Source organism: Nuphar pumila, chromosome 12 (genome assembly GCF_984573655.1).
Source record: "Nuphar pumila chromosome 12, dmNupPumi1.hap1.1, whole genome shotgun sequence".
Taxonomy (NCBI): domain Eukaryota; kingdom Viridiplantae; phylum Streptophyta; class Magnoliopsida; order Nymphaeales; family Nymphaeaceae; genus Nuphar; species Nuphar pumila.
Window position 1 is genome coordinate 20,706,365 of NC_143260.1, and position 26,621 is coordinate 20,732,985.

At 37.7% G+C, this 26,621-nt stretch overlaps 1 protein-coding gene across 1 annotated transcript in view; it reads left to right on the forward strand.

The window, feature by feature from the left end:
* The window catches only part of LOC149820238 (K(+) efflux antiporter 4-like), a 51,166-nt gene that overhangs the window by 18,334 nt on the left and 6,211 nt on the right, over positions 1-26,621 (forward strand). Inside the window, exons 13-17 of the mRNA XM_089983885.1 lie at positions 14,770-14,866; positions 15,010-15,063; positions 17,608-17,703; positions 18,851-19,039; positions 19,129-19,206. Of these exons, the coding sequence (XP_089840011.1) occupies positions 14,770-14,866; positions 15,010-15,063; positions 17,608-17,703; positions 18,851-19,039; positions 19,129-19,206 (514 nt within the window). The remainder of the gene's footprint in view (positions 1-14,769; positions 14,867-15,009; positions 15,064-17,607; positions 17,704-18,850; positions 19,040-19,128; positions 19,207-26,621) is intronic.

The window sequence follows — 26,621 nt, forward strand, 5'->3', positions numbered from 1 at the left end:
TCCGAAGGGGTTTGTTATATTTTTCCACCTTTATTGATGACTACACAAGATATACTTGTGTATATTTCATGAGAAGAAGTGAACTCTTTGAGATCTTCAAAAAGTTTTGTTCCATGATTGAAACTTAGTTATTAGCTAAGATTAAGACTCTTTAAACTGACTTTGGTGGTCAATATGTCAGTTTTGTGTTTGAGAAGTTCGTGCAGGAAAAAGAATAGACCATAAAAGTCTTATCCTTATACTCTTGAGCAAACAAAGTGGTTGAAAGGAAGAACAAACATATTTTGGAGACAACGAGAGTTCTTCTCTTTGGAGGTTGTGTGTCAAAAGCTTATTGGGCTGATGTAGTTCAGTTGGCTATCTATCAGATAAACCTTATGCCATCAAGCATTCTTAAGGGTGTTAAAATATAGTTTGCGTATGGATTTGGATCCAGATCCATACGCATGGTATGTTAATTGAAAACACATGTTGTATATTACTCATTAATGGCATCCTTGTAATATCTTTGATATTACAAGGATAGTTATATACCTGCTTTATACATATGAAGATTAGGGCTTGGAGGTCGAGCAATTGAGTGCCGCCCCAGCCGATTGTCTCTCTCTCTCTCTCTCTACTTTCCTATGCAGGCTGAACCACAGACTACGAAGTCTCATATGGTATCAAAGCGTAGGGTTGCGGAATCCTGTTAGAGGCCTGTTCAGCGAGATTTGTAAAACCAGGTTTTGGCTCGTCTTCTCCTTTCTCATTCTTTCCTTTATTGAAACTCGTCCCCTTATTGAAACTCGTCTCCTACCCTTATTGAAACTCGTCATCCCTATTGAAACTCGGCTCTTCAATCTGTCTATTGCAACTCCCAATCTGTTGCAACTCCCAATCTCAAACAGGCTCTTCAATTTTCCCTTTTCTCATTCTCTCCTTTATTGAAATTCGACTCTTCAATCTGTCTATTGCAACTCCCAATCTGTTGCAACTCCCAATCTCAATTTTTTTTTATTCTCCTCTCTGACTGCAGCCATAAACCTCTTAACGTCTGTCAGTTTTAATAAAACTGCAACTCATCTCCCCATCTGTCACTTATTGCAACTCTCTTTTGTTTTCCACTTTTAACGTGTCAGTTTTTTTTATTATTCATTCTTTGATTCTAGAATTTTTTTTCCTTTATTGCTATTTAGTGTCCCCTGTGCAACGCCTACAGGCAGATTGTAACTGTTTACAATCTCGATTCTGTTTAAAAAAAAGGTTATTTCCAGATATCGGTTGCACAGGTACATGTCTTGTTGAAGTTCTCCTGATTGATTAAGTGATCTCAAGCCTGTTTGTTTCTTCCATTCGTTTTGTTTGCTTATTCATTGTTCCATTGATATGGATTACTCATCGTCATCCGGTCCCTCTGCAAATTTCTTGAGTCATCTCGTTATAGAAAAACTTACTCATTCTAATTTTTTGACTTGGAAGAGGCAAATCCTTCCTTTTATACGGAGTTAGGATCTCGATGAACATCTGGATGGTTTAGTTCCTATACCACCATAACTTATTTTGCAGGAAACCAAGGATGAGAAGGATGACACAATTACCATCTCTATTAAGAATCCAGAGTATACAGCTTGGAGGAAGCGGGATCAGTCTTTGGTTGCTTATATTACGTCAACACTCTCTCAAGAAGTGTTGGTTACTCTTTCAGATGATTGCACTGCGGCAGATCTCTGGAGTAAGCTGTCCCAAACATATTCTCAGATATCAGAAGCCCGAGTTATGTACTTAAAAAATGAATTTCAAAGTTTGAAGAAAGGCTCCATGACAGTCATGGAATACATAGGCCGCTTGAAGAGTATTACTGATCAATTGGCGGTTATTGAAAGTGCTATTGCAGATAAAGATAAAGTTCAACAACTTCTCAATGGATTGGGCTCTGATTTTGACATGCTTACTACAACTTTATCATGCCTTCCACAGTTGCCCACTTTTGACGATCTTCAAGCGAAACTTCTCTATCATGAGATAATTATGAAACAAAGGGCAGAAGGAAATGAATCAGCTCGTCCTCATTCAGTTTTGGCCATGGACACTTCTGTAGGTTTTGGACGAGGGAATGGAGGGCATCAAGGAGGCAGAGGCCGCAGACGTTTTGGGCAGGGAGGACGTGGTATCTTGCCTACACCTAATATTTCAGGGGTTTTTAGTACAGGGAATCAGAGGAGAGTGCCCACTTGTTTCTTATGTAACAAAAGAGGACATGTGAAAGCTGATTGTTGGTTTAATCTACAGAACAGAGGAAAAATAAACAAAATTGAGAATAAATCAGCTACCACTGTGGACACAAAAGTGCCATCCACAGATGTGCAACAAATTTTGTTATCAGCATTGTCACAGATGACAATCAAGCAAAATGAACAAGGCGAATGGTATGTTGATTCAGGTGCCGTCACACATGTTACGGGTAATGCGGGTAAGTTATCTCACTTATTGCCTTATTTTGAAAAGGTAGCATAGTTACGGGAGATGGAACTTATCACTCCATTAGTCATACTGGCAGTGCACATATCCCTATGTCAAAGTCCTCACTTCACTTGTCCAATGTACTTACTCCCAATATTAAAAAGAACATTGTTTCTGTAGCTAAACTTGTTGACGATATGAATTCTTCCGTCGAATTTACTTCCTCTTCTGTTTATGTTAAGGATCTACGAACGAAGGAGACGTTCGCTAAGGGGGAGCGACAAGGAAACATGTACGTCTTCAAGGAGATTCCTTCAGTGTCTTCGTCTTCAGTCCCAATTCTCCAGTTGAAGTCGTCCAAGCATTCTTCAGTGTCTTCACCTTCAGGGTCTTTGTTTTTCCCTTCATTGGAAGTTTTTAATTCATCTCATTGTAATAAGTCAGATATTTGGCATAGTCGTTTGGGACATTGTAGTCGGGGTTTCGTTGAAAATCTTGTATCTGATGGTCTCCTTCCAGAGTCTAGTTTATGTTCATTTTTTGGTAATGATAATAAATGTTCTTCATGCGAACTCTGCAAAAGTCATGTTCTTCCTTTTCATATTATAAATAAAAGAGCTTCAAAGCCATTTGAGATTATTTGTTCTGATGTTTGGGGACCCGCACCTATTCCTTCTCTTTCTGGCAGTCGTTACTATGTTATCTTTATTGATTCTTATTCCCGTTATACTTGGATATATTTCTTAAAACACAAGCATGAAGTTTTTCAAATATTTCGGGAATTCCATTCGATGGTCAAAACAAAGTTTGCTTGTGATATTGTGCATTTACAATGTGATGGTGGAGGAGAGTATTCATCGAACGAGTTTATTGCCTTTCTTCGAGATAAATGAATAAGTCGACAGGTTTCTTGCCCTCATACTCCTCAACAAAATGGGGTTGCGGAGAGGAAACACATGCATATTGTCGAGAGCGCGATGAGCATGTTACATGATAGCAATGTGCCCGTTAGTCTCTGGACAGAAGTTTTTCACACATATGTTCATATCATAAATCGTCTTCCTATGGCACTTTTGGATCGGAAATCTCCCTATTATACTTTATTCGGGCAAAATCCCTCTTAGGATGAGCTGCGTGTTTTTGGTTGTGTATGTTATATACATGTTGATTCATCTCTGCGAAATAAGTTTCAGGACAAGGCTATCAAGTGCAGATTTGTTGGGTATGCAGATGAATACAAAGGTTATCGTTGCTATGATCCTACTACAAAACGTATTAGGACCTCCAGAAATGTTGTTTTTGACGAACAAAATTTTCAGGTCAATGACTCTGCAGCGTTGCCATCTCGAGAATTAGAAGTATATGATCCATGGATGAGCACAGATCTTTTTGCTAATACAGGAGAAACATGTTAGACAAATTGTCCTTCCTTCGGCTTGAGTAGGGAGTTGAATGATTCACAAATACATGTTGAATTATCTCCAGTTGAGCCACCCCCAGTAGAACGCTTCTCTGGGCAGATATACACTAGACGGGACAAAAATACAGAGCCGAGGAATGTGAAAAGCATCGCCAATGATCCAGCTCAAAGGCCGCCATACATTAAGCATTCTATTCAACGATGGGTGAGTTATGAGACCTTCTTCCTTGATTTCCAGTTGTTTATGTCTCAGCTCACAAAACAGGATGAACCAACTTGTTTTAATCAAGCTCTTCAATCCCGTCATTGGACTGAAGCTATGAATGAAGAAATGAAAGCTCTTCATGAATGCCAGACTTGGGAAATAGTCCCTCGGCCAGAAGGAAAGAATGTAGTTGGCTCAAAATGGGTTTATAAAACAAAGTATAAGCCTGAAGGAAGCATTGACAGATATAAGGCACAACTTGTTCCTCTAGGATTCACACAACAATATGGTGAAGACTACGATGAAACTTTTAGTCCGGTAGTCAAAATGGGTATTATTCGTGTCATCATATCCCTAGCAGTCGATCGAGGTTGGAGCCTTAGCCAGATGGATGTTAAAAATGCATTTTTGCATGGAACTTTAAAGGAAGAAGTGTATATGGAGCAACCTCCTGGTTATGCCGAGAAGGATCCTACTGCCTGGGTGTGCAAACTAAGAAAATTTCTGTATGGGTTGAAACAGGCGTCCCGTTCCTGGTTTGAAAGTTTCTCTATGCAAATTCAGAGTTATGGTTTTAGAAGATGCTCTCTGGATCACTCACTCTTTATTTACCAAAAGGCAGACATTGTTATACTTCTTCTTATATATGTTGATGACATTGTGATCACTGGGAGTTCAGATAATCATGTGCAAGACGTGAAGCAATTTTTAATGAAAACTTTCAAGATGAAAGATTTAGGGGAGTTGAGGTACTTTCTTGGTGTGAAAGTTGACAGACAACAAGACACATTGACACTCATGCAACAAAAATACACTCTTGACCTTCTGGAAAGAGCCGGGATGACGAATTGCAAACCAGTCAGTACTCCTAGTGTATTACATCAAAGGCCGAGCTCTGAAGATGGTCATCTTTGTGTCAATCCTACAACGTATAGAAGTCTCGTGGGGATGTTACAGTACTTTACCTTTACCAGACCTGATATAGTTTATGCTGTCAATCAGGTATCCCAGTTTATGCATGCTCCAACGGAGGGTCATATGGAAGCTGTGAACCGCATTCTACGCTATTTAAAAGGAACTATAGGAGACGGACTTGTTTATCGCAAGAACGATAATCTGCATAGAGGACATGAACTCATCACTTATACAGACGTAGATTGGGCAGGGGATCCAGATGAGAGACGATCTGTCTCTGGATATTGTGTATATATTGGACACAATTTAGTGTCCTGGAGCAGCAGAAAACAAAAGGCAGTGGCACGATCGAGTACAGATGCTGAATACAGATTGATGGCTGCAGGCACGGCAGAAGCCACATGGATTAGACACTTATTGAGTGATCTTGGGGAGACAATTATTCGATCTTTTCTTCTATGTGACAATCAAAGCGCAATAAACATTGCATGTAATCCTATCCAGCATAGTAGAACGAAGCACATTGAGATTGATCAACAATTCATACGGCAGAAAGTCGAGATGAAGGAGATAGAACTACGTCATGTTCGAACAGAAGATCAAGTGGCAGACTTGTTTACCAAGGGGTTAACAGGACGTCAATTTTGGCTATTGAAGAGCAAGTTGTACATGCTCCAAAATCACGTACAACTTGAGGGAGGGTGTTAAAATATAGTTTGCGTATGGATCTGGATCCAGATCCATACGCATGGTATGTTAATTGAAAACACATGTTGTATATTACTCATTAATGGCATCCTTGTAATATCTCTGATATTACAAGGATAGTTGTATACATGCTTTATACATATGAAGATTAGGGCTTGGAGGTCGAGCAATTGAGTGCCGCCCCAGCCGATTGTCTCTCTCTCTCTCTACTTTCCTGTGCAGGCTGAACCACAGACTACGAAGTCTCATAAAGGGTACATCTCCTCTTCAAAAGTTATATACGATGGTTCCAAATTATAAAATGATGAAGGCATTTGGATGTACCTGTTTTGTGCTTCTATCTAACAGATATAGAGACAAACGATCTCCCAAAACTGTTAAATATTGCTTTCTTAGTTTTTTCAATGGTCAAAACTGTAAATCAGGGATGCGTCACCAGAGATTGAGAGAAGGAAGAAGCGAGATAGGAGAAGAAGAGGGCTACAACAATACTTCACACACACCCTTTATGGGTCATGGGTTCTTTTTAATATATTGATGCTACATGTACAATAATGGCCCTAAAACTAATGTATAAAATCTCTTATATAAGAGGGGAAAAACAGGAAACACAAGAATACATAAAAGGGCGTTACATTAGGATGTCAGTCTGGATCCAGAACCAAAGTGTCACATCTCAATAGCCTCCCACAAGTTGTATATGGTGAAAACCATGGACAACTTGCTCTTCAAGTACCAAAATCTTTGCTTACTTAGTCTCTTTGTGAATATATCAACCACTTGATCTTGAGTCCCAACAAACTAAGATGTAATCTTCCTACTTTCTATCTTGCTTCTGATAGAGTGTTGATCTATTTAAATATGTTTGGTCCTTCCATGCTGAATTGGATTAAGTGAGATCTTAATCGCGCTTTGATTATCACAAAACAATATGAAAGTTGGCATCTGTCGATTTAAATAAGATAATAAATACCTAATCCATGTTACCTCCGATGAAGTTGCAGTCATTGACGGTACTGGAATGAGTCACCGCCTTTTGTTTCTTGCTGCTCTATGAAACTAATTTTTTTTCAATAAAGACACAATACCCAGAAACTGATCTTTAATCTGGGTTCCCTGCTCAGTCCGCATTTAAAAGGTCGTCACTGTTATCATGTTCTCACCACTATCCCTTTTTTGATAACAAAGTCCATCTCCAAGCGTACCTTTCAAATATCTAAGTATCCTCTTAATTGCTTCAACATGACTGGTTTGTGGACAATGCATGAATTATGAAACTTGTTCCACTATATATACAACGTCAAGACGGGTAAAGGTGAGATATTGGAGTATACCTACAATACTCCTATACCTTGTAGGATCATCATAAATCTTGCCTTCCTCACGTCCAAGTTTCTGCTGCAATACACTTGGAGTCAACAATGACTTATAATCCTTCATTCCAACTTTGTTGAGTAGATCAATGGCATACTTGTGTTGAGTCAGTATTAATGCATCTTTTCTCCTATCAACTTCTACACCCAAGAAGTATTTGAGACCTCCCCGATCCTTCATTTTAAATCTTCGACTCAACACCTCCTTGATCTCGTTAATACGCTCTTCAAAGACCCCTTAACTATGATATCATCAGTATATATTAGCAACACAGTTATTCATCCTTGACCTTTATAAATAAAAAGAGAATGATCCAGATGGGATCTGCGGAAGTCATGTTTCTGAATTTTTCAAACCATGATTTGGATGCTTGTTTGAGACCATATATGGCCCTGTTTAGCTTACACACATAATTGGTGGGATTCTTTTCACTGTACACTTGTGCCTGTTCCATGTATACTTCTTCTTTGAGGTCTCCATGCAAGAAGGCATTTTGACATCTAATTGGCTCAAAAACCAACCATGATCAACAGCTAGAGAGAAAATGACTCGAATTGTTGTCATTTTCACTACCGGACTGAAGATTTTTTCATAATCCAATCCATGTTCTTGAGTAAATCCCTTTGCAACTAGCCTTGCTTTGTATCTTTCTATGCTGCCATTTGGTTTGTATTTGATTTTGAACACCCATTTTGATCCAACAACATTCTTTAATGCAGTCCTTTTGACAACATCCCAAGTCTTGTATTCATATAACGCTTGCATTTCTTTATTCATGGCTTCAATCCATTTGTTGGCTTTTGCAACTTGATTATAAGACCGAAATTCTTCTTGTTTAGAAATAATAGTAAAAAATGCTTGATGTTCAACACTAAAACTCTTATAGCTTACCCATCTATCAATAGGATGTCAAACTCTTTCAGAACTCTTGCTATTTGGGCATTTTGATCATTCTGCAGTTCAATGGTTCCTTGCTCCAAATCATTTTCTGGATTATCTCTGTCCCTGCGGCTGTACACGATACCTTTGAACTTACCATCTACTGAATCTGATTTATTGATTTGTTGCCTTATAACAGACTACTCTTCTACTCTGTCTCCTGAATCGACAAGCTCACTATTAACTTCATCAGCTTCATCGTACTCTGTAACTGGCTCCACAGGAAACAAACTCACTCATCTAAGGCTGGTATAGCTGATTTGATCGTGATTGTCCACTTTCAAACTTGTCCTTGGAATCAAAATTCAGTTCATTAAAGACAACGTTCCTTGAAATACAAATACATACAAATACACATGTTCTCAACATCTAACATCTATACCCTTTATAATCGTCAGCATATCAAACAAATTTACAGATCTATGCTCTCTTATCAAACTTGGTTCTCAAAGATGCATCAATATGAACATGTTAATTATATAGACTATTGTAAGAAACTCTTCAATCTAGAGGAACAAAGGGATTCACCCTTCATGTATCATGACAAGAGCACTTTCCACTATGTGCTTGTGTTTTATCTCAGCAAGTCCATTTTTCTGAGGTGCCTGGAAACAAGACACTCTTCGATTGACTTCATTTTGTTTAAGATATTCAATAAAATTATTTGAAGAGTACTTGACCCTACCATCACACTGAAAATTAAGAATTGGTAGTGAAAATTGATTGTGAATCAATGCATGAAAGTTTTTAAATATTTTAAAAACTTCATGTTTGTGCTTCATAAAATATATCGAAGTATACCGAGAATAATTATCAATGAAAGTAACGTAATATCGACTCCTTGAGGAAGAAGTATTAGGAGCCGGTCCCCATACATCAGATTGAACAATTTCAAATAATTTAGAATCTCTTTTATTTATAGAAACAAAAGGTAATACATGACTTTTTGACACTTGATAACTTGGACAAACTTTATTGCTGGACTCTTGACTCAGACTTGACTGTGAAACTATACCACTAGAGACAAGCTTTTCAACAAAAGCCTTATTACAATGTGCTAGGCATCTATGCCAGTCTCTTGGCTGATTTGACTATGACTCATTCACAAAACAAGGAGAAAAAGTGCTTCTTAAGTTTTCAGCGGGCTTGTTCTGAATACAAACTGACAAATTGCCTTTTTCCTTCAACGAACGTCCTCTTCATGTGAAGATCCTTCACATAAACATGAGTAAAATCGACACAAGAGTTGGTATCATCAACAAGTTTAGAAATGAAAACAAGATTCTTTTTTATATTAGGATCAAGAAAGACATTAGACAATTGAAGACTGGAATTGGACATGGGAATAAATATTTTTCCGGTGTATGTGATGGGGTGACAGTTGCCATCTCCAGTAATAACTCTATCTTTACTAAAGTAAAGAGTCAAGTTTTTAAATTTACCTTCATCCCTGGTAATATGATTCGCTGCTCATCAGTCCACATACCGAACTCTTTGAATGTTCTGTTTCATATTCAGCCTTGCAATGGCAGCCAATAGAAGCTGCTTATCCATCGGTAACTGCTGCTCTGTGCTTGATCTCTCTGATTTGCTTGCTGCATTCTTCGCATGTGAGTTGGTTTCTCCAGTATACCTTGGGTTATCTTTAAACCAACAGTTAGCTTTAACATGACCCGACTTCTTAAAGATGAAACATGTGGAGATTTTCCTGCATTGATAGGGGATAAGAGGAGTATTGGAAAGGTGAAGCAGATTTGCATACCTCCTCTTCCTCTCCCGTACTACGTAGCCGACATGAGTATGGCTATCTGATGTAGCTAATTAACTCTGTTGTACCTGTCAAATTCATCTCAAAATGAAGTAGTTTGGGATGCAAGGGTTCGAACGTGGGCAGCACATCTAAACATGACAAAGTGGTGTAGAGAACATTATACTCAGCCCTGAGCCCATTAAGGCCCGTTGCACCTTGTCTTTATTAGGAATCTTACATCCGACCATGACAAGCTGATCCGTTATTTCCTTTATCTTATTCAAGAACTCTTTCTTCAAGTACATAATCCTAGCCTCCTAAACTTATGTTTCAACAAGCGTAGCTCATAGCTCCATGGTTGTGCAATCGTCATGAATACTCACTAAGACCTCCTGTGACGATGTGGACATGATATAAGCAACAAGTGCTTGATCACGCTTCATCCAGGACACATATTCCGGATTTCGAACATGAATACTAGCAATAATAACCCCTTTTCATCATTTTCTTCCCGCAGGACAAATTCTAGTGGGATTTTAATTGACTCATCCAGGTCTTTTGAAAGATCTTAGCTTCGAATAAAGTGAATTATCTGTCTCTTCCAGGTAAGGAAATTGGAAGTAGTCAGTTTTTCTTAAACTAGATGGTTAAGAAAGCTAGCTGATAAGACTGACGAAGAAGGAGAAGAATCCATAGCAAATGAAATAACAAACAAAATAACTACTTGAATGCTGCTGTCAAATAAATCAAGATGGACTGAAAGGTTCAATCGCAAACAATACGCTGGTCTGTTTTTTTTTTTTTTTGCAGGACAAACTCAGTTACGAAAAAGCATTTATCAGCAGAAACAAATCGATATTTTCAGTTTCTAAGCAAGAATTCTAAATCTATTGGAACCATGTTCACTCAAATCATGGAGGCCCTTCATTCATTAATAAAAAACTCTTTTTTCTCCAATGCCTCGATTTTTACATCTTCGCCTCCCGGTAAGGTTTCATGGCTTTTGGATTATGGAGACTCATTTTATATGACTACATTCCTCTTTACTTTCCGAATGTTGCGCTAATTGAACACCAAAAAATGTTTTTACCGCCGATGGATCCTATCTTAGCATAAAAAGCATTGAAAATTTTGAAAACACTTCGAAATTCTCTATTCCAAAAGTTAGACTTGTCTTAAAACTAAATTTAAATCTTTTATCTGTTTCACAAATTACCGACCATGGGTATAGTGTCTCATTTTCTTCCAAAAAGTGTTTTGTGCATGATCCAGATTGGAGAAGGCAATAGAGAAGGAAACATTTACTACATGGATCGTCTTATTCCAAAAATCTATTTTTGTTATAATGTTCAAAATGTAAATTTAGCTTTATGGCACCAAAGATTGGGACATCCTAGTTTGTCAAAATTATCTTATGTACCCCATTTAAGCAAATTTTGTAATAAATTTTTTTATTGTGATGATTATTTTATTGGCAAAATGAAGACTCTCATTTCCAAAAAGAACCTTCTTTTCTTCTAAACTATTTGAATTAGTGCAGTCGGATGTACGGGGACCTTCTCCCATTTTATATTATGGTGGTTTTTCTTATTATGTTATATTTGTTGATGACTGTACTAGATACTCATAGATATACTTTCTTAGGCATAAAAATAAGGTTTTTGAGAACTTTAAAAATACTATAACTTTATCAAAATTCAATTTCAGACCAATTTTTTTATCTTTCGCTCCGTCTTTAGGGGAGAATTTATGTCAAATGATTTCAAAACTTATTTTGAAAATAATGGAATTATTCATCAAAGATCATGTGCCTATACTCTTCAACAAAACAGATTAGCTTAGAGAAAACATAGGCACGTAATTGAAACTATTAGAAATCTCTTAATTGCAAAAGATGTTTCAAAACTTTTTTAGGTTGAAGCGTGTTTAACGACCGTATATCTTATCAATCGACTCTCGTTGTCTAAGCTTCAAAACATCTCCTTATGAAAAACTTTTCAAAGTTTCTCTCGAATATCTTAGATTAAGTCCTTTTGGATGCAAGTGTTTTGTTCTCACTGACAAAAATGATAAATTCTCTCCGAAAGTCATATTGTGTGCTTTCTTTGAATATGGAGAAACTCAAAAAGAGTTTAGATGTTTTGATTTAAAAAATAAAAAACTATACATATCTAGGAATGATCGTTTTCTGGAAAATGAAAGTTTTTTTTCAAAGTATGCCTGAGAAAGACTCCGAGTATTCTTTTTTGCTTGAATTATTGCCTCGATGTAAGAGTGATTCTTCGTATGAGAATGATAGAGAAAAAGAGCCTCAATCAAATCAGGATGGTGAAAACATTGAAACTGGAGGACCTAGTATAATTCAATATAAAAGACGCGACATTGATAGTCAACCAAATGCCTTAGAAAGGTACTCTACCTTAGAAAACCAACCGACTGAAGTCGTCAGGAGATCATATAGGACTTTTAGACCCCCTGATAGATTTGTTTCGTATGAATCCTTCTCACTTCAATATAGGGCTTGTCTAGCTAGGGTTTGGCCTTATTTTGAACCTTTCACATATAAACTAGCAAAAGAATATTTTGAATGTGTAAAAGCTATGAATGAAGAATTAGGAGCACTCGAAAAATCCATGACTTAGAAAGTTTATGATTTGTCTAAAGGTAAGAAAACTATAGGATGTAGATGGGTGTATAAAGTTAAAACTAAAAGTGATGGCACCTTAGAAAGAAACAAGGCTCAATTAGTTGCTGAAGGGTATGCACAAAAATACAGAATAGACTACGATGAGACATTTGCACCAGTAACTAGGATGACTTCAGTTAGGACCCTTATTGTTGTTGTTGCTATTAAAGGTTGACCTATATACCAAATGGCTGTTAGAAATGCATTTTTAAATGAAGATTTAAAAGAAGAGGTTTATATGGATTCACCTCTTGGATATGAAATCCTCTCTAGTAAGGTAATTCGATTGAGAAAAGCTCTTTATGGTTTGAAACAACCACCTAAAGCCTGGTATGATCACTTTAGTTATGTTATGCTAAAGATTGATTTTAAGTCTTATTATACTGATACTGCTATGCTTACTAAGAAATTTGATGCAGGGATTATTATACTTTTCTTTTATGTTGATGATATGATCATTATAGGTGAAGACAAAAAGGTAGTAAAATATATTAAATGTATCCTCAAAAAATATTTTGAAATGACTGATCTTGGATTTTTCAGGTTTTTTTTTGGAATTGAGGTTGCTTACTCTCCTGGAGGATACTTGCTTTTCAAACCAAGTTTACTAATGATATTATTGACAGGTCAGACATTATTGATGAAAAGATGGTGGACAGACCTGAAGTTATTAATGCCGAGATGAAGATTGATGATGGGACACTTCTAGATGATCCTACTCCCTATCGCCAAATGATTGACACCTTAGATTATTTAACTATTACTAGGCCTTATATTGCACATGCAATTCACACTGCTAACAAATTCAAACATTCTCTCACTACAGATCATATGAGTGTTGTAATGTGAATTGTTAGATATCTACAAACCTCTACCTCTAGAGGTCTTTTGTTATCCTCCTCTTCCTCTTTTGAGTTGATTGCTTATTCTAACTCAGATTGCAGAGGAGATTCAAATGATCGATGCTCAATTATTGGTTTTTGTTGGTGATTCTCTAGTGTCGTGGAAGTGCAAAAAACAACAAAAAATATTATTATCATCTACTGAGGCCTAGTACCGTACAATGGCTACTACAACATCAAAGATCGTTTGGTTGTGAAGATTGCTTGAAGACATGAGCATTCATCTTGAGACACTCTCAAGATTGTGTTGTGATAATAAGAGTGCAATGTACATAGCTCCATGCATTTCCTGAAAGAACTAAACATATAGAAATGAATTGTCATTATTTCGTGCATCACCCTACCTTATGTGTAATTCTGAGTATATCAACTAACAGACTTCTTCACCAAGGCGCTTCTGTCACCGCGATTTTATTTTCTTCTTGACAAACTTTCGGTGATCACACCGTAAATTTGAGGAAGGGTGTTAAAATGTATTGTGTATATGCTATATATATATATATTTCACTATGTAAGTAAACTGAAATACCCATAAAGGGTATTTCAATCATTTCATGTTGTAATAGGAGTCAGTCCACTAGAGACTGACCAGTTTTTCTTTTTTCAGACTTTTTTTATTTTGATTGTGACAGCTGACAACTGCAGTTGCAGCTGCAGCTGACAACTGACATCTGATTGGGAGCTGGTCCAACTGGCTGTTGGACCCAACAACTAGTTGGGCCAGCCCCTTTATGCACCCTCTCAATAAAATTCTTATTATTTTTTATGTTCTTGCTCTCTTTTGAAAGTTTGTGTGATTAGCCCTTAGTGCCTCTTTGTATTTGGCTCATTAGTAGCTCTTGTTCTTATGAGTGTACACCTTTGTAGCCACATTATGGCATTGTATTTGTGCACTTGTTCTTTCATTACAACCTTGATCATGCTCCGACGATTTCCTGATGGGTATAAGATCATGGGTGAGCAGCTATTGAAAGAAGGGGAGAGGTTAAGAAAAAGGCACACGTCTTGAAGTAAGGATAGATTTGTCGTTACTTTTTCATGCTAAAAATGTACTTTTAAGCAAATGACAAAAAATCCCAATAAAAAATTACAAGAAAGCCATTTTCAGGGGCATATAGCATATCAAAATCAATTGTGAATGTTATTAGAATGCACAAACGGTTGTGCACTGTAACACTTGCCATTATATATATATATATATATATATATATATATATATATATATATATATTGAAATGCATTTCGTGTTTCATGGTGCTTGACCATTGCTTAATGAATAGCAGGAAAAAATATGAAACATATTCCAGCTTCTGTAGTTTTTGTGGTGGAACTTTCTGTGTAGCTTCATCATTGGAAAGTTTGCTATGCTATTTGTTAATATGAATTATGGCATCTGTTTATTAATTGATCTTTTGTTGATCTTTGTAGGGTAATTCTGTTGTGTGCATTCTTGTCTATTTTGGCCATATTGTCCCGTACTTGTGTGCCTTGGTTTCTTAAGCTGATGATAAGCCTGTCCTCGGAGGTAATTGGTGTGCCTGTTTGATGAATAATTTTCTTCAGTCTCTTTTGTGAAATGATTTGTCAATATAAAATGTGCCTTTATTGCATTTCAATTTCCATAAATGTACTGATTATGATTTTGATTAGTACTGATTTATGTTGCAGACCAATGAACTCTATCAACTGGCTTCAGTCGCCTTTTGCTTGCTTGTTGCTTGGGTTTGTCCCTTAACATTTAGGAGCTTTTGGAAGTTCTTTCATCTATACTCTTTAGTCATGTCTGATTCTCATCTAGTTCTATTTATTTTTATACCATATGGTGATCGCTTGGTAGTGAAAGCTGGTAAACCCCTCAGTTTTATTGCATGTACGTTGTGTGTGTTCTAAACTTTTTCTGCATCAGCAATGTTGATGATCACAAAGCACCTTTCCTTTAGCATAATGTGGGATAGAGAATAGTGAACTTAACTATTGGGACATTCAGAAAGAAAGGAAAATAAGTTGGAAGCATCTGATACACCTCAAGAACTATAAATCGTTGCCAAATCTAAAAACTGTAAGCCCTGTTGTGACTACAGTTGCCATTAACCAAGATCACTTTGATGATAAATGATGAGCTACAACATAAACTTGTTGAATTGATCCACTGATTATCTTTAAATAACTGAACTGTCATTGGATCTTGTTATAATTAGATCGGCAACCTTTTCAAATATGATAGAAAACTATATGCAGCCAACACTCACTATAGTATCTTCAGTTGATCAAAGCAAACATTTGCTTACTGTAACTATGCCAGATAATGAGGACCAGCCTATGTTACTTGCAGGCATGGGTACACAGTATTGGACACAGCTGTTTTAGAAAACTAGATACATGGACATGACTATATATAAAAGAGAGAAAGAGAGAAAAGTAATTAAGTAAAAAATAACAGAACTATTTCAAAAGAAAAATGAGATCCTCAGTTCTTTCTTTTCTATGTGGCAGCACACAATTCATCAAATTTGTGAAAAAGGAGAATTAGTTCTTAAATGGGACTGAGCGGGGCTCGACTGTGGTAACAGAGAGAGAGAGAGAGAGAGAGAGAGAGAGAGAGAGAGAGAGAGAGAGAGAGAGAGAGAGAGAGAGAGAGAGAGAGAGAGAGAGAGAGAGAGTCTTTTTACGAATTAGGTTGACTCCAACATAGAGAGCCCTTTCTGTAGAGTGAAGAGGCATGCTTACTCTTATATGGAGGGAAAATATGGTTTAAACAAGGTTGGCACAGTGTATCGGATGTCTAAAATGCTCAAAGAGTGTTGGACACACGACACCAAGTGTCCATTTTTTTTCTTGCACACTTTTATGTTGAAAAATAAAATGTCTAGGAGTGTTGGTGTCGATGTCCAAGTGTCCAAGTGTCGGACACCGATGCGTTGGCCCTCCATAAGTCTCAAGGTAACATAGGGGCCAACCAATTGCTGTGAAAAAATGAAATGAAAAGGCCTCCTAGGTGCTTCTGAGAGGAGCATGAACATTGCCTCCTATATTCTTTCAACTGAGATGGATATTTTAAGCGGAAATTAGCACTGCCGGAAAAGTACCTGGAAGTTTTTATGCTTTTGATGATAATATTTAGTTAGGAAAAATTGGAAAAGAATAGGTTTCTTAAAAAATGCGATAGGAAGAATGAAATTGTGAAAATGAAGTAATCTTAACTTTTTCTCTCAAAAACCGTTTCTTAATAATTTCTTTTTGTACTATTATTAATGGGCCAAGAATTGCAGCTGTAGAAAGGAGGTTACAAGTGCACAATGTGTTGAATAACATTATTTTTGCTAAAATCATTTCCTTATTTTTAAAATTACACCTTTGGAGTTGGCTTTTATTTTGACTTTTTCTTGTGCACTCATTACTGGGAGACTCTTTTCTAGGAATATGATACTTGTGATTTTTGGGTAAAGTTGGACACTAGTGGCATTATCCTTGTATTAACATAAAATCACACTCCCACTCTAATATATTGTATAGTTGACCACTATGTTACATAATGACCATAGCCAGCTTCTTTGCATGCTTGTTATTATATACTGGCCTATGGAACTTTCAATTTTTACTGTCACAAATATTGGTATCGCTATATCTCCGCAAGGCTATTTCTCGCGATATTATGGGTTTGGTGATAAATCTCAGAAAAATCTCGGGGCTTAAAAAATATAAAAATAACAAAAATAAGTAAGAAAATATCATGTTTAGACAAAAAAATACATAAATAATAAAAGAAATAAGTAAAAAATGTAAAAGAAAGAAGAAAAACATATTTAAAATATAAAAAATAAATTAAAACAGTAAAACTAATTGATAATATCACGAGAATATTGTGGTATTATCAAATTGGCAATATTTTCAAAGCATCACAATATTTTACCTATATTACCGTTTGCTGAATTTACAGCGATAATATCGTGATATTTTGAAAATATCGCCAATATCTGTGACTATGTTTTTACTTTCTTCCTCACTCAGGCTGGAAGGATTTTTCTTTGTTGTTGTAATTCATTATATTTTGGAACTTATAAGGATGCAGATATTTAACATATTCTCCTTGTTCTCTTTCTGTTATCCTGCTATTTTTCTGCAAAAGTTAAACTGTTTATGTTTTATCATGTTTGTATTACATGTCATATTGGTTTGGACTAGAATACAGCTTTAATACTTTTTGTCCTTGAGTTTCATTTTCATCAAAAGAATGTACTTAAACCATACTGTTTTTTGTGCACTCAGTGTAGTGACAAACTGGGTTTGAGCCTCGAATTGGGATCGTTTGCTGCTGGAGTGATGATATCGACCACCGATCTTGCACAACATACACTTGAACAAGTATGGGTTTACTTTATATTTCTCGGTTAAATAGTCGATGTTATTTAACATTTTATATGCAGTCTTTATTACCATATTAACTTTGTTTTGTTTTGCTCTTTGTTAAGTTATCTTCACTTGATTCTATGTTTCACCAGATTGAATTTCACATTATTGGAAAAAATATGCATAGAAATTATGGATGGTCATGGAACTTTTTGATGCCAGCTATTGATCAAGATGGCAAATTGTTACTTGATCATGCTTAGGTCTGCCAAGTTGCCAACAGGTCGGTCAGGGCCAGGTCAAAGTTGATCCGGACCCGCCTATATAACTAATAGCTGGTTCGGGTTTTGTTGGGTCACGAGAATAGAATCCCAAACCTGGACCTGCATAATTTTAGAATTTTATTTTTATTAAATATATATAAAATACTTGGGCCAGGTTGGGTACCTGGAAAAAATCATGACCCAAGCCCGTCCCACATATTGTTTGGGTCGGGTTCACGACAACCTGAATATTATTCAGGTCGGCATTTTCCATGCCCATAATAGGAATTCGGGATCGGGTACCCGATGCAAACTGGACCGTTGACAGCCCTAACCATGCTTGATATAGTAAGCGATTCTGCATCATTAAGTACTTCAAAATGCAGATGTTGACTATATGAGAAATTTTGGTATATATTTGGTTTATATTTGGTAGTTTCAGAACTTTTATTGGGAGGCTGTAGGCTTTTAGCTTGCAACATATATGGGTTGCAGTTCATGGGTCTCTATGTTCCCAAAGAACCTAGTGCATTAGAGTTGCACACATCATATAATGTGCACACTGTGTGTGTCTGCTTGTATTCAGTCATGTATCTGATTTCTCTTTGATGTAAAGTTCAATGGTTTTTCTTTTCTTGTTTGACTTTCAGTTTAAAATATACAATGCATACAGCTTAGACAAGGCACATTGGTGTACTGGGGATTTTCTTTTGGCTACCTATTTTATTTTGTTACATGAGCAGTTTCAAAATTTCATAGTCTGCCCCTCTATATGAGCTTATGTGAATTTCATATCATTATTATTTATTATTTAAAGAGTAAGTTACTGATTTTATATTGTTGGTAGTTCCATCATATCCTTCAATATGCTCATTCATGGTATTTGATTCTGCCAACAGGTTGAACCCATTCGCAACTTTTTTGCTGCATTATTTCTTGCCAGCATTGGAATGCTGATTCATGTTCAATTCCTGTGGAATCATGTGGATATTTTACTAGCGGCTGTGATTTTGGTAATAATTATAAAAACAATTATTATCGGTTCAGTAGTCAAGGGATTTGGCTACAGCAACAGGACTGCTTTTCTGGTAAGAGTTCCTTTTCTTCTGTTTCTGTAAACTTCTTCTTGCCCTTTTCTTTCTTTTGGAGAGCTGAATTCTTTAGTTTGATTGTGCAGGTTGGCATGTCTTTGGCACAGATTGGGGAATTTGCTTTTGTTCTTCTTAGTCGTGCCTCCAATCTTCATCTTATTGAGGTTTGCTTTGATGGACATAAAGCCCCCTTCTAATCTCAGATCAGCCAAACTTGGCTTAGTGACTCAAACAACTAAAAGAGGAATGGTTATTTTGTTTTATAATATCAAGCAAAAAGGAAAAAAAAAGTGTAAGAACAAAAAGTTCACTTAAAAATATGGAATAATCATCGAGTCAGCAAATGACTTGGTTGAAAAATGAATTTTGCATATTATTTTTACAATGCCATAGGATAACTCATGACCCAGGGCTGGTAAAATGAGTCGTGGGGAAAACTCAGACAATTACTGGAAAAAACTGAATTGTACTTAGCTCTCAACTCACTGAGTGGCTGGCCTTGAGTTGAATTAGCCAACTCATGGGAAGATCCAGTGAGTTTGTGAACCGTGTGTTAAAATGTACCTCATATATATATATATATATGTATATATAAATATATATATTACATCAATACCCGATAGGGGTATTTTTGTAATTTTACATAGTTGTTTTACAAAACAACTATTTTGTTTAAATGTAAATTTCTTTCTTTATTTTTTTGTTTTTATTTTTGTATTTTTTAGAACCAAAGAGGGGCTCCAACCATAGAGTCGTTGGAGCCCCTAACGGTCACAAATGTGACCGTTGGGGGCTCCCAACGACTCCATGGGAGCCCCCTTTTGGCTCTTCTTTTGAGGCCCTTTGGCCCTCCTTTTTCCTCCTCTCCCTCTTGTATAAATAGGGGTGAACCCCTTGTGTATTTTCATTCTTGAGAGCTTCCTCTCTTCTCAATAAGAGGCTTTTTATATTGTTGCCTTCTTAAAGGCTTGTGCTTGTATTGTCCCTTTGTGGACTTGTGATATTGTCTCTTTTATTTGTTGTAAGTGCTTGTATGCACTCTTTATATTTCCGCAATATCTCATTACACCGTGATCCTAAACTTACATGACCATGATGTAATCAGTGTCATCTTGACTCTATCAATCAAGGCAACAAGAATGTTCAATGTGATCATAATTTTTTCTAGGATTCAGTGGTCCTTCTCATACATACTAAATCAATCAATCCAGTTGAAGGTTTACCATTATAATTGTCTTATAGTGATAGTTCTTGATGGATCCATCAGTAACTAATAGTCAACCTGAGCTGATATCGAAAAAAAAAAGTCAACATGAGCAGATTGCTTTTCTGGGGGGATAAAAATAAAAAAGAAATGAAAAGAAAAAGTCTGCCTACTGAGAGGCCTCCATTTGTTTCATTCTTATGGGAGTGTGGAGAGACAAATTTATTTGTTGCTGGGGTTTAGCACGCACCTTTACTCCATCATTAAATGCAGTGTTAAGAGTGATGGGCTCTATGTGACCAAGTTTGGAGGGTGGAGTCTTGTTGTTTGTCTTGTTCTTATCAAAGTGCAAGGCCTATCTTTGCAAGTATGAGATGATGGACCAAGTCTTGATCCATCTTCCCTTCTTTAGAAAGGGTAGGTTCTCTTAAGATTTGGGATCTTCAATGAACTTTTGCAATACACTTTGAAGCTGATAGTTCAGAATCTTCAGATACATGAACAGATGGGTTTCTGGTTGTTAGCATGTTGTGGAAAGTATGCAAGGGAGCAGAGTCTAGTCATGCTCATTTTTAGAAACCCTTGCAAGAAAATGTTGGCTGGTTTAACAGGATAACAGTTCAGTGTCACCATGGCTATTGCATAGTGTGTGCGGTTGTGGGCATGGGAGAGGATACTGTTAGAATTGTATTTGTATCGGATATGGATCCGATATTGGATCCATATCCGAGCGTATGCTTTCCCCATGCTTGGGCGGTGGCATACTTGTAATTCTGTATATTTTTCATGTATTTTGTTCAGTAGTGTTAGATCCTATATATATCTTATTAAGAGAGGGTCACGATACTTTTAACGTGCCCTACTTTCCATTTGGCATCCTCCTCTTCTCCCCCTCTCCTCTCTTCTCTTTATTTTGTATTTTCAGATTGAAGGCTATTCTCCAAAGCTTGAAGGCGCACTATCTTGAAGCCCTATTCAGATTCTTTCATGGTATCAGAGCAACCCACGATCGACGCCTGTTTCTCCAGCCACGAGCGAGTCTTCTCCAGCCACGATCGACGAACTGCTGAGTTACGTCTGCCTTCTTCATCACGCCTGTCAACCAGGCCACGATCTGCTGAGTTTGATCTTCATTCTTCAGCCGAGTGCCTGATCCTCATCCTTCAGCCGAGTGCCTGATTCTTCAGCCGAGTGCCTGATCCTCATCCTTCAGCCGAGTGCCTGATCCTTCAGTCGAGTACCTTTGGAAACGCAAATATTATATCAGCATAATCATGTCCACCCTCTCTTCGAGTTTTCTCTCCCAACTCATCTCCCAAAAGTTAACCCATTCCAACTATTTGACGTGGAAACGTCAGATAGTCCCTTTCATTAAGAGCCATTGTCTATATGGTCATATTGATGGCTCTACTCCAGCCCCGCATGAATTGATTTTGGGTGAAACAAAGGATGCTACTAGTTCGGTGACTGCTACAGATAATATCCCTAATCCAGCATATGCCGTATGGATGGCACATGATCAGGCTTTAGTTGCTTATATTACTTCTACCCTCTCTGAAGAAGTGCTTGCAGGTATAGATGATGATATCTCAGCTTTTCAACTATGGAATACGCTTGCAAATACATACTCTCAAGTTTCAGAAGCTAGATATCTTCAATTGAAGCGTCAATTTCAAAGCATAAATAGAGGCTCCAGATCTGTACTTGAGTATCTCTATGAGATTAAAAATGTAAGCGATCAACTTGCTGTTATTGGCCATCCTATTTCAGACAAGGATAAAGTTCAGCAGGCTCTTAGTGGTCTAGGGTCAGAGTTTGATATATTTTGCACTGCTCTGGAGGTTCTCCCTGTCTTACCCTCTTTTGAAGACTTAAAGGCAAAATTGATCCAGCATGAGGCTAGTAGAGTTCACAGGCATGATGCTTCCATTTCTACTTCGCCCAGTATTTTAGTTACTTCTACACATGGTGTGTCAGGACAACGTGCACATACTTGGGCTCATACATCCGGACAAGGAAAGGGTATTCTTCCTACTCCTCAGGGCAGCACTCTTGTTAACATGCCAAAGCGTATCCCTACATGTTTCTATTGCAACAAGAGAGGACATGTTAAATCTGAATGTTGGCACAATCCTCAGAACAAAGCTAAGGGAGGTCGACGTGATCACAGGCCAACCCCCTCTATCATTTCTAGAGCGTCTTCCTCCTCATTCACGCCTGATGCACAACAACTCTTAATGACAACTATTTCTAATCTGAATCTCAAGCAAAATGATGATGGTGTCTGGTATGTGGATTCTGGTGCTGCCGCCCATGTGACTGATGATGCAGGTAAACTCTCTAGTGCATCTCCATATTTAGCAAAAGGTTCTGTAGTTACAGGTGATGGCACTCACCACAAAATTACTCACATTGGTAATGCATATGTTTCTTTGCCGCATACTTCTCTTCCTTTACACAATGTTTTAGTCGTCCCTAATGTCAAGAAAAACATTATTTCAGTATCTAAACTCATTGATGACTCTTCCACATCAGTTGAATTCACTCCTTCTTCTGTTTTTGTCAAGGATCCTCTCACCAAGACGATATTCGCTGAAGGAATTCGTGAAGGCAACATGTACGTCCTCAAAGAAGCTCCTCCAGTGTCCAAGTCCAGTTCATCTGTTTCTTTTCCTATCAGTCCGAATGAAGTCAATTTGACTCAAATTGATATGCCGTCCATTTGGCATAATCGATTAGGCCATTGTAGTCATTCTTTTATTTCTAGCCTTGTTAATAATGGATTGTTGCACAAATCCAGTCTGAGACCTGTTAGTGAGTCAGGCATGTGCTCAAGCTGTCAACTTTGTAAGAGTCATGCCCTTCCTTTTAATTCCATCAATAAAAGAGCTTCTAAATTGTTTGAAACGATTTACTCTGATGTTTGGGGACCAGCTCCTGTCTCATCTCCTTCCGGCAGTAGATACTATGTCATTTTTGTTGATTCTTTTTCTCGCTATACATGGATACACTTCATAAAACACAAATCTGAAGTGTTCCGTTTGTTTAGCCAATTTCATGCCCTCATCCAAAATAAATTTTCATCCAACATAGTGCATTTTCAATGTGATGGTGGTGGTGAATATTTATCATCTGAATTTACTAAATACTTGCTAAATCATGGCATCACTAGACAAATATCTTGTCCACACACACCACAGCAAAATGGCATTGCAGAACGCAAGCACCAACACATTGTAGAGACTGCCTTAAGCATGCTCCATGACACTGATCTCCCTATGACTCTATGGACTGAGGCATTTCACACGGCCGTTTATGTTATAAATCGATTGCCTTTAGCTCTTCTCGCAGGGAAATCTCCTTTCTTTCTTTTGAATCATGAGCATCCTAAGTATGATGAGCTTCGGGTTTTTGGATGCATTTGCTATGTTCATGTTGATTCCAGCCTCCGGAACAAACTTCAGGCTCGGGCTATAATGTGTCAGTTTGTGGGCTATGCAGACCATTATCGAGGCTATAGGTGCTATAATCCCCTAACAGGCCGTATACATATTTCAAGACATGTTGTTTTTGATGAACTCAGATTGCAGTTTCACACTTCTTCCAAGGCTATTCATGATTCAGCGTCCAGACTATATGATCCATGGTTATGTGCTAATATCTTAGGCGATGGGATTCAACCGACCACTTTTCCAGCCCCTTCTGACAGTACTCACATTGAAGCAGAAATGTCTGATGCCCAGATGGATAGTACTCACATTGAAGCAGACATGTCTGATACTCAGATGGCTGATCCTCCTTTAGACAGATTTTCTGGCTTGGTTTATTCTCGTCGCACTCCTGCCTCTACTACTGATTCTGTCATTGTTCCTTCTCATCCACGAAGGTCCACTCGAGCGAGACATCCCGTGGATAGATGAATAAGCTATAACACTTTCACTTTGGATTTTCAGCTTTTTATGACCAGTTTGCATAAACAGACTGAACCAAAGTGTTATTCTCAGGCCTCTCAAAATTCCCGTTGGATTGAAGCCATGAATGAAGAAATGGAAGCCTTGAATGAATGTCAAACATGGGAAGTCGTTCCACGGCCAAGGGATAAGAATGTTGTTGGGTCTAAATGGGTTTATAAAATCAAATATAAACCAGATGGCAGTATTGATAGGTATAAAGCTCGTCTTGTGGCTAGAGGTTTCACTCAACAACATGGGGAAGATTATGATGAGACTTTCAGCCCTGTTGTTAAGATGAGTACCATTTGTGAGAAATCAGATGTGGGAGTCACCTTACTATCGTAGCAAGAGATAGAGAGAGAGGTAAGAGGGAAGAGAGAAAAAAAAAATGTTGGGCGGCAATGGGATCTTCTCCCCTTTCCATTGATATTTATATGCTGTACAAGTGGTACAATACAGTACAGTGGTACAATACAGTACAGTATGCTGTACAAGTGGTACAATACAGTACAGTGGTACAATACAGTACAGTGGTACAATACAGTACATGAAATATATCCATTTACATATACATATTTAACAGCCTCCCTCAAGTTGAGGATGATCTTCAATCATGCTCAACTTGCCCTTAAGTAACCAAAATTGATGACTAACCAATCCTTTGGTGAAGATGTCTGCCACTTGGTCTTCTGATCTGACATACGAAGCCTCAATTTCTTCTGTTTCAATCTTTTGTCTAACAAAATGCTGATCAATCTCAATGTGCTTCGTGCGACAATGATGAATAGGGTTAAAAGAAATATTAATGGCACTTTGATTATCACATAAAAGCAGAGAGGAAGAGATGGGTTCATTCAACTCTTGAAGAAGATGCCGTACCCAAGTGACATCAGCTGTCCCTGCTGCCATTGCCCTGTACTCTGCCTCAGTGCTGGATTTAGCAATGGCCTTTTGTTTCTTACTACTCCAAGTGACAATATTTGGGCCAATGAAAACACAATATCCTGAAACCGACCTACGCTCATCAGGGTCCCCACCCCAATCTGCATCACAATATGTAAGTAAACGGTGTCCTGTAGTGAAGCTTTCATCTTTGTGATAGAGCAATCCATCTCCAATAGTCCCTTTCAGATATCTGAGAATACGCTTAATACATTCCATATGACAATCAGTGGGAGCATGCATAAACTGAGATGCTTGATTTACAGCATAAGCAATGTCAGGTCTTGTAAATGTAAGATATTGCAACATACCAACAATGCGGCGATATAAAGTGGAATCATGATATAATTGGCCTTCTTTTGCACTAAACTTATGATTTAAGACAGATGGGGTGCTGAGAGGTTTACAATTAATCATACCAGTGGTGTGAAGAATGTCAAGAGTATACGTGTGTTGACTTAGAGTGAGTCGATCATCTTGCCTATCGACTTCAACTCCCAAGAAGTATCGCAATGGGCCTAAGTCCTTCATCTTAAATTTGGCCATGAGTAAAGACTTGACCAAGGCAATATGTGCATCATCACTCCCAGTGATAATGATGTCATCAACATATATAAGAACCCAAGTAGTAACATGATCATTCTTATACATAAATAAAGAATGATCAAGTATACTCTTAGAAAAGCCATGCTGCTGAATTTCCATGGAGAAACTCTCAAACCAAGACCGAGATGCCTGTTTTAAACCATAAAGAGACCTTCTCAATTTACAAACCCATGTAGCCGCATCATGTTCACTATATCCAGGAGGTTGCTCCATATACACCTCTTCCTTCAAGTCCCCATGTAGGAACACATTCTTGACATCCAACTGGCTAAGAGACCAACCATGCTGAAGTGCCAAAGTGAGGATCACACGAATGGTGCCAATTTTGACAACAGGGCTAAAAGTTTCCTCATAATCTTGCCCATATTGTTGTGTGAATCCGCGTGCAACAAGGCGAGCTTTATATCTTTCAATGCTACCATCTGGTTTACGCTTGATCTTGTAAACCCATTTGGAACCAACAACATTTCTATCAACAGGTCGAGGAACAATATCCCATGTATGACATTCATGAAGTGCTGCCATTTCTTCGTTCATAGCTTCAACCCAAGCTCGAGAATGGGCTGCCTGATGGAAAGTAGACGGCTCTTTCTCTTTGGCCACATTGGTTAGAAACAACTGAAAGTCAAGAGAAAAATTGTTGTAACTAACCCAACGATGGATAGGATGCCTTTCACGTGTGGATCGTCGAAGAGGGGGAGCCTCGTGAGATGGAGTTGGAGGGGCTCCTCGACGGGCATAAACCAAACCTGAAAACCGTGAAGGTGCATCCTGGATGATGGAGTTGTCTGCTTCAAACTGAATTGGTTCATCAACAACAGGATCTCTGATAGTCATATAGCAAAGTATCACAAAGCCATGGATCATAAGTAGT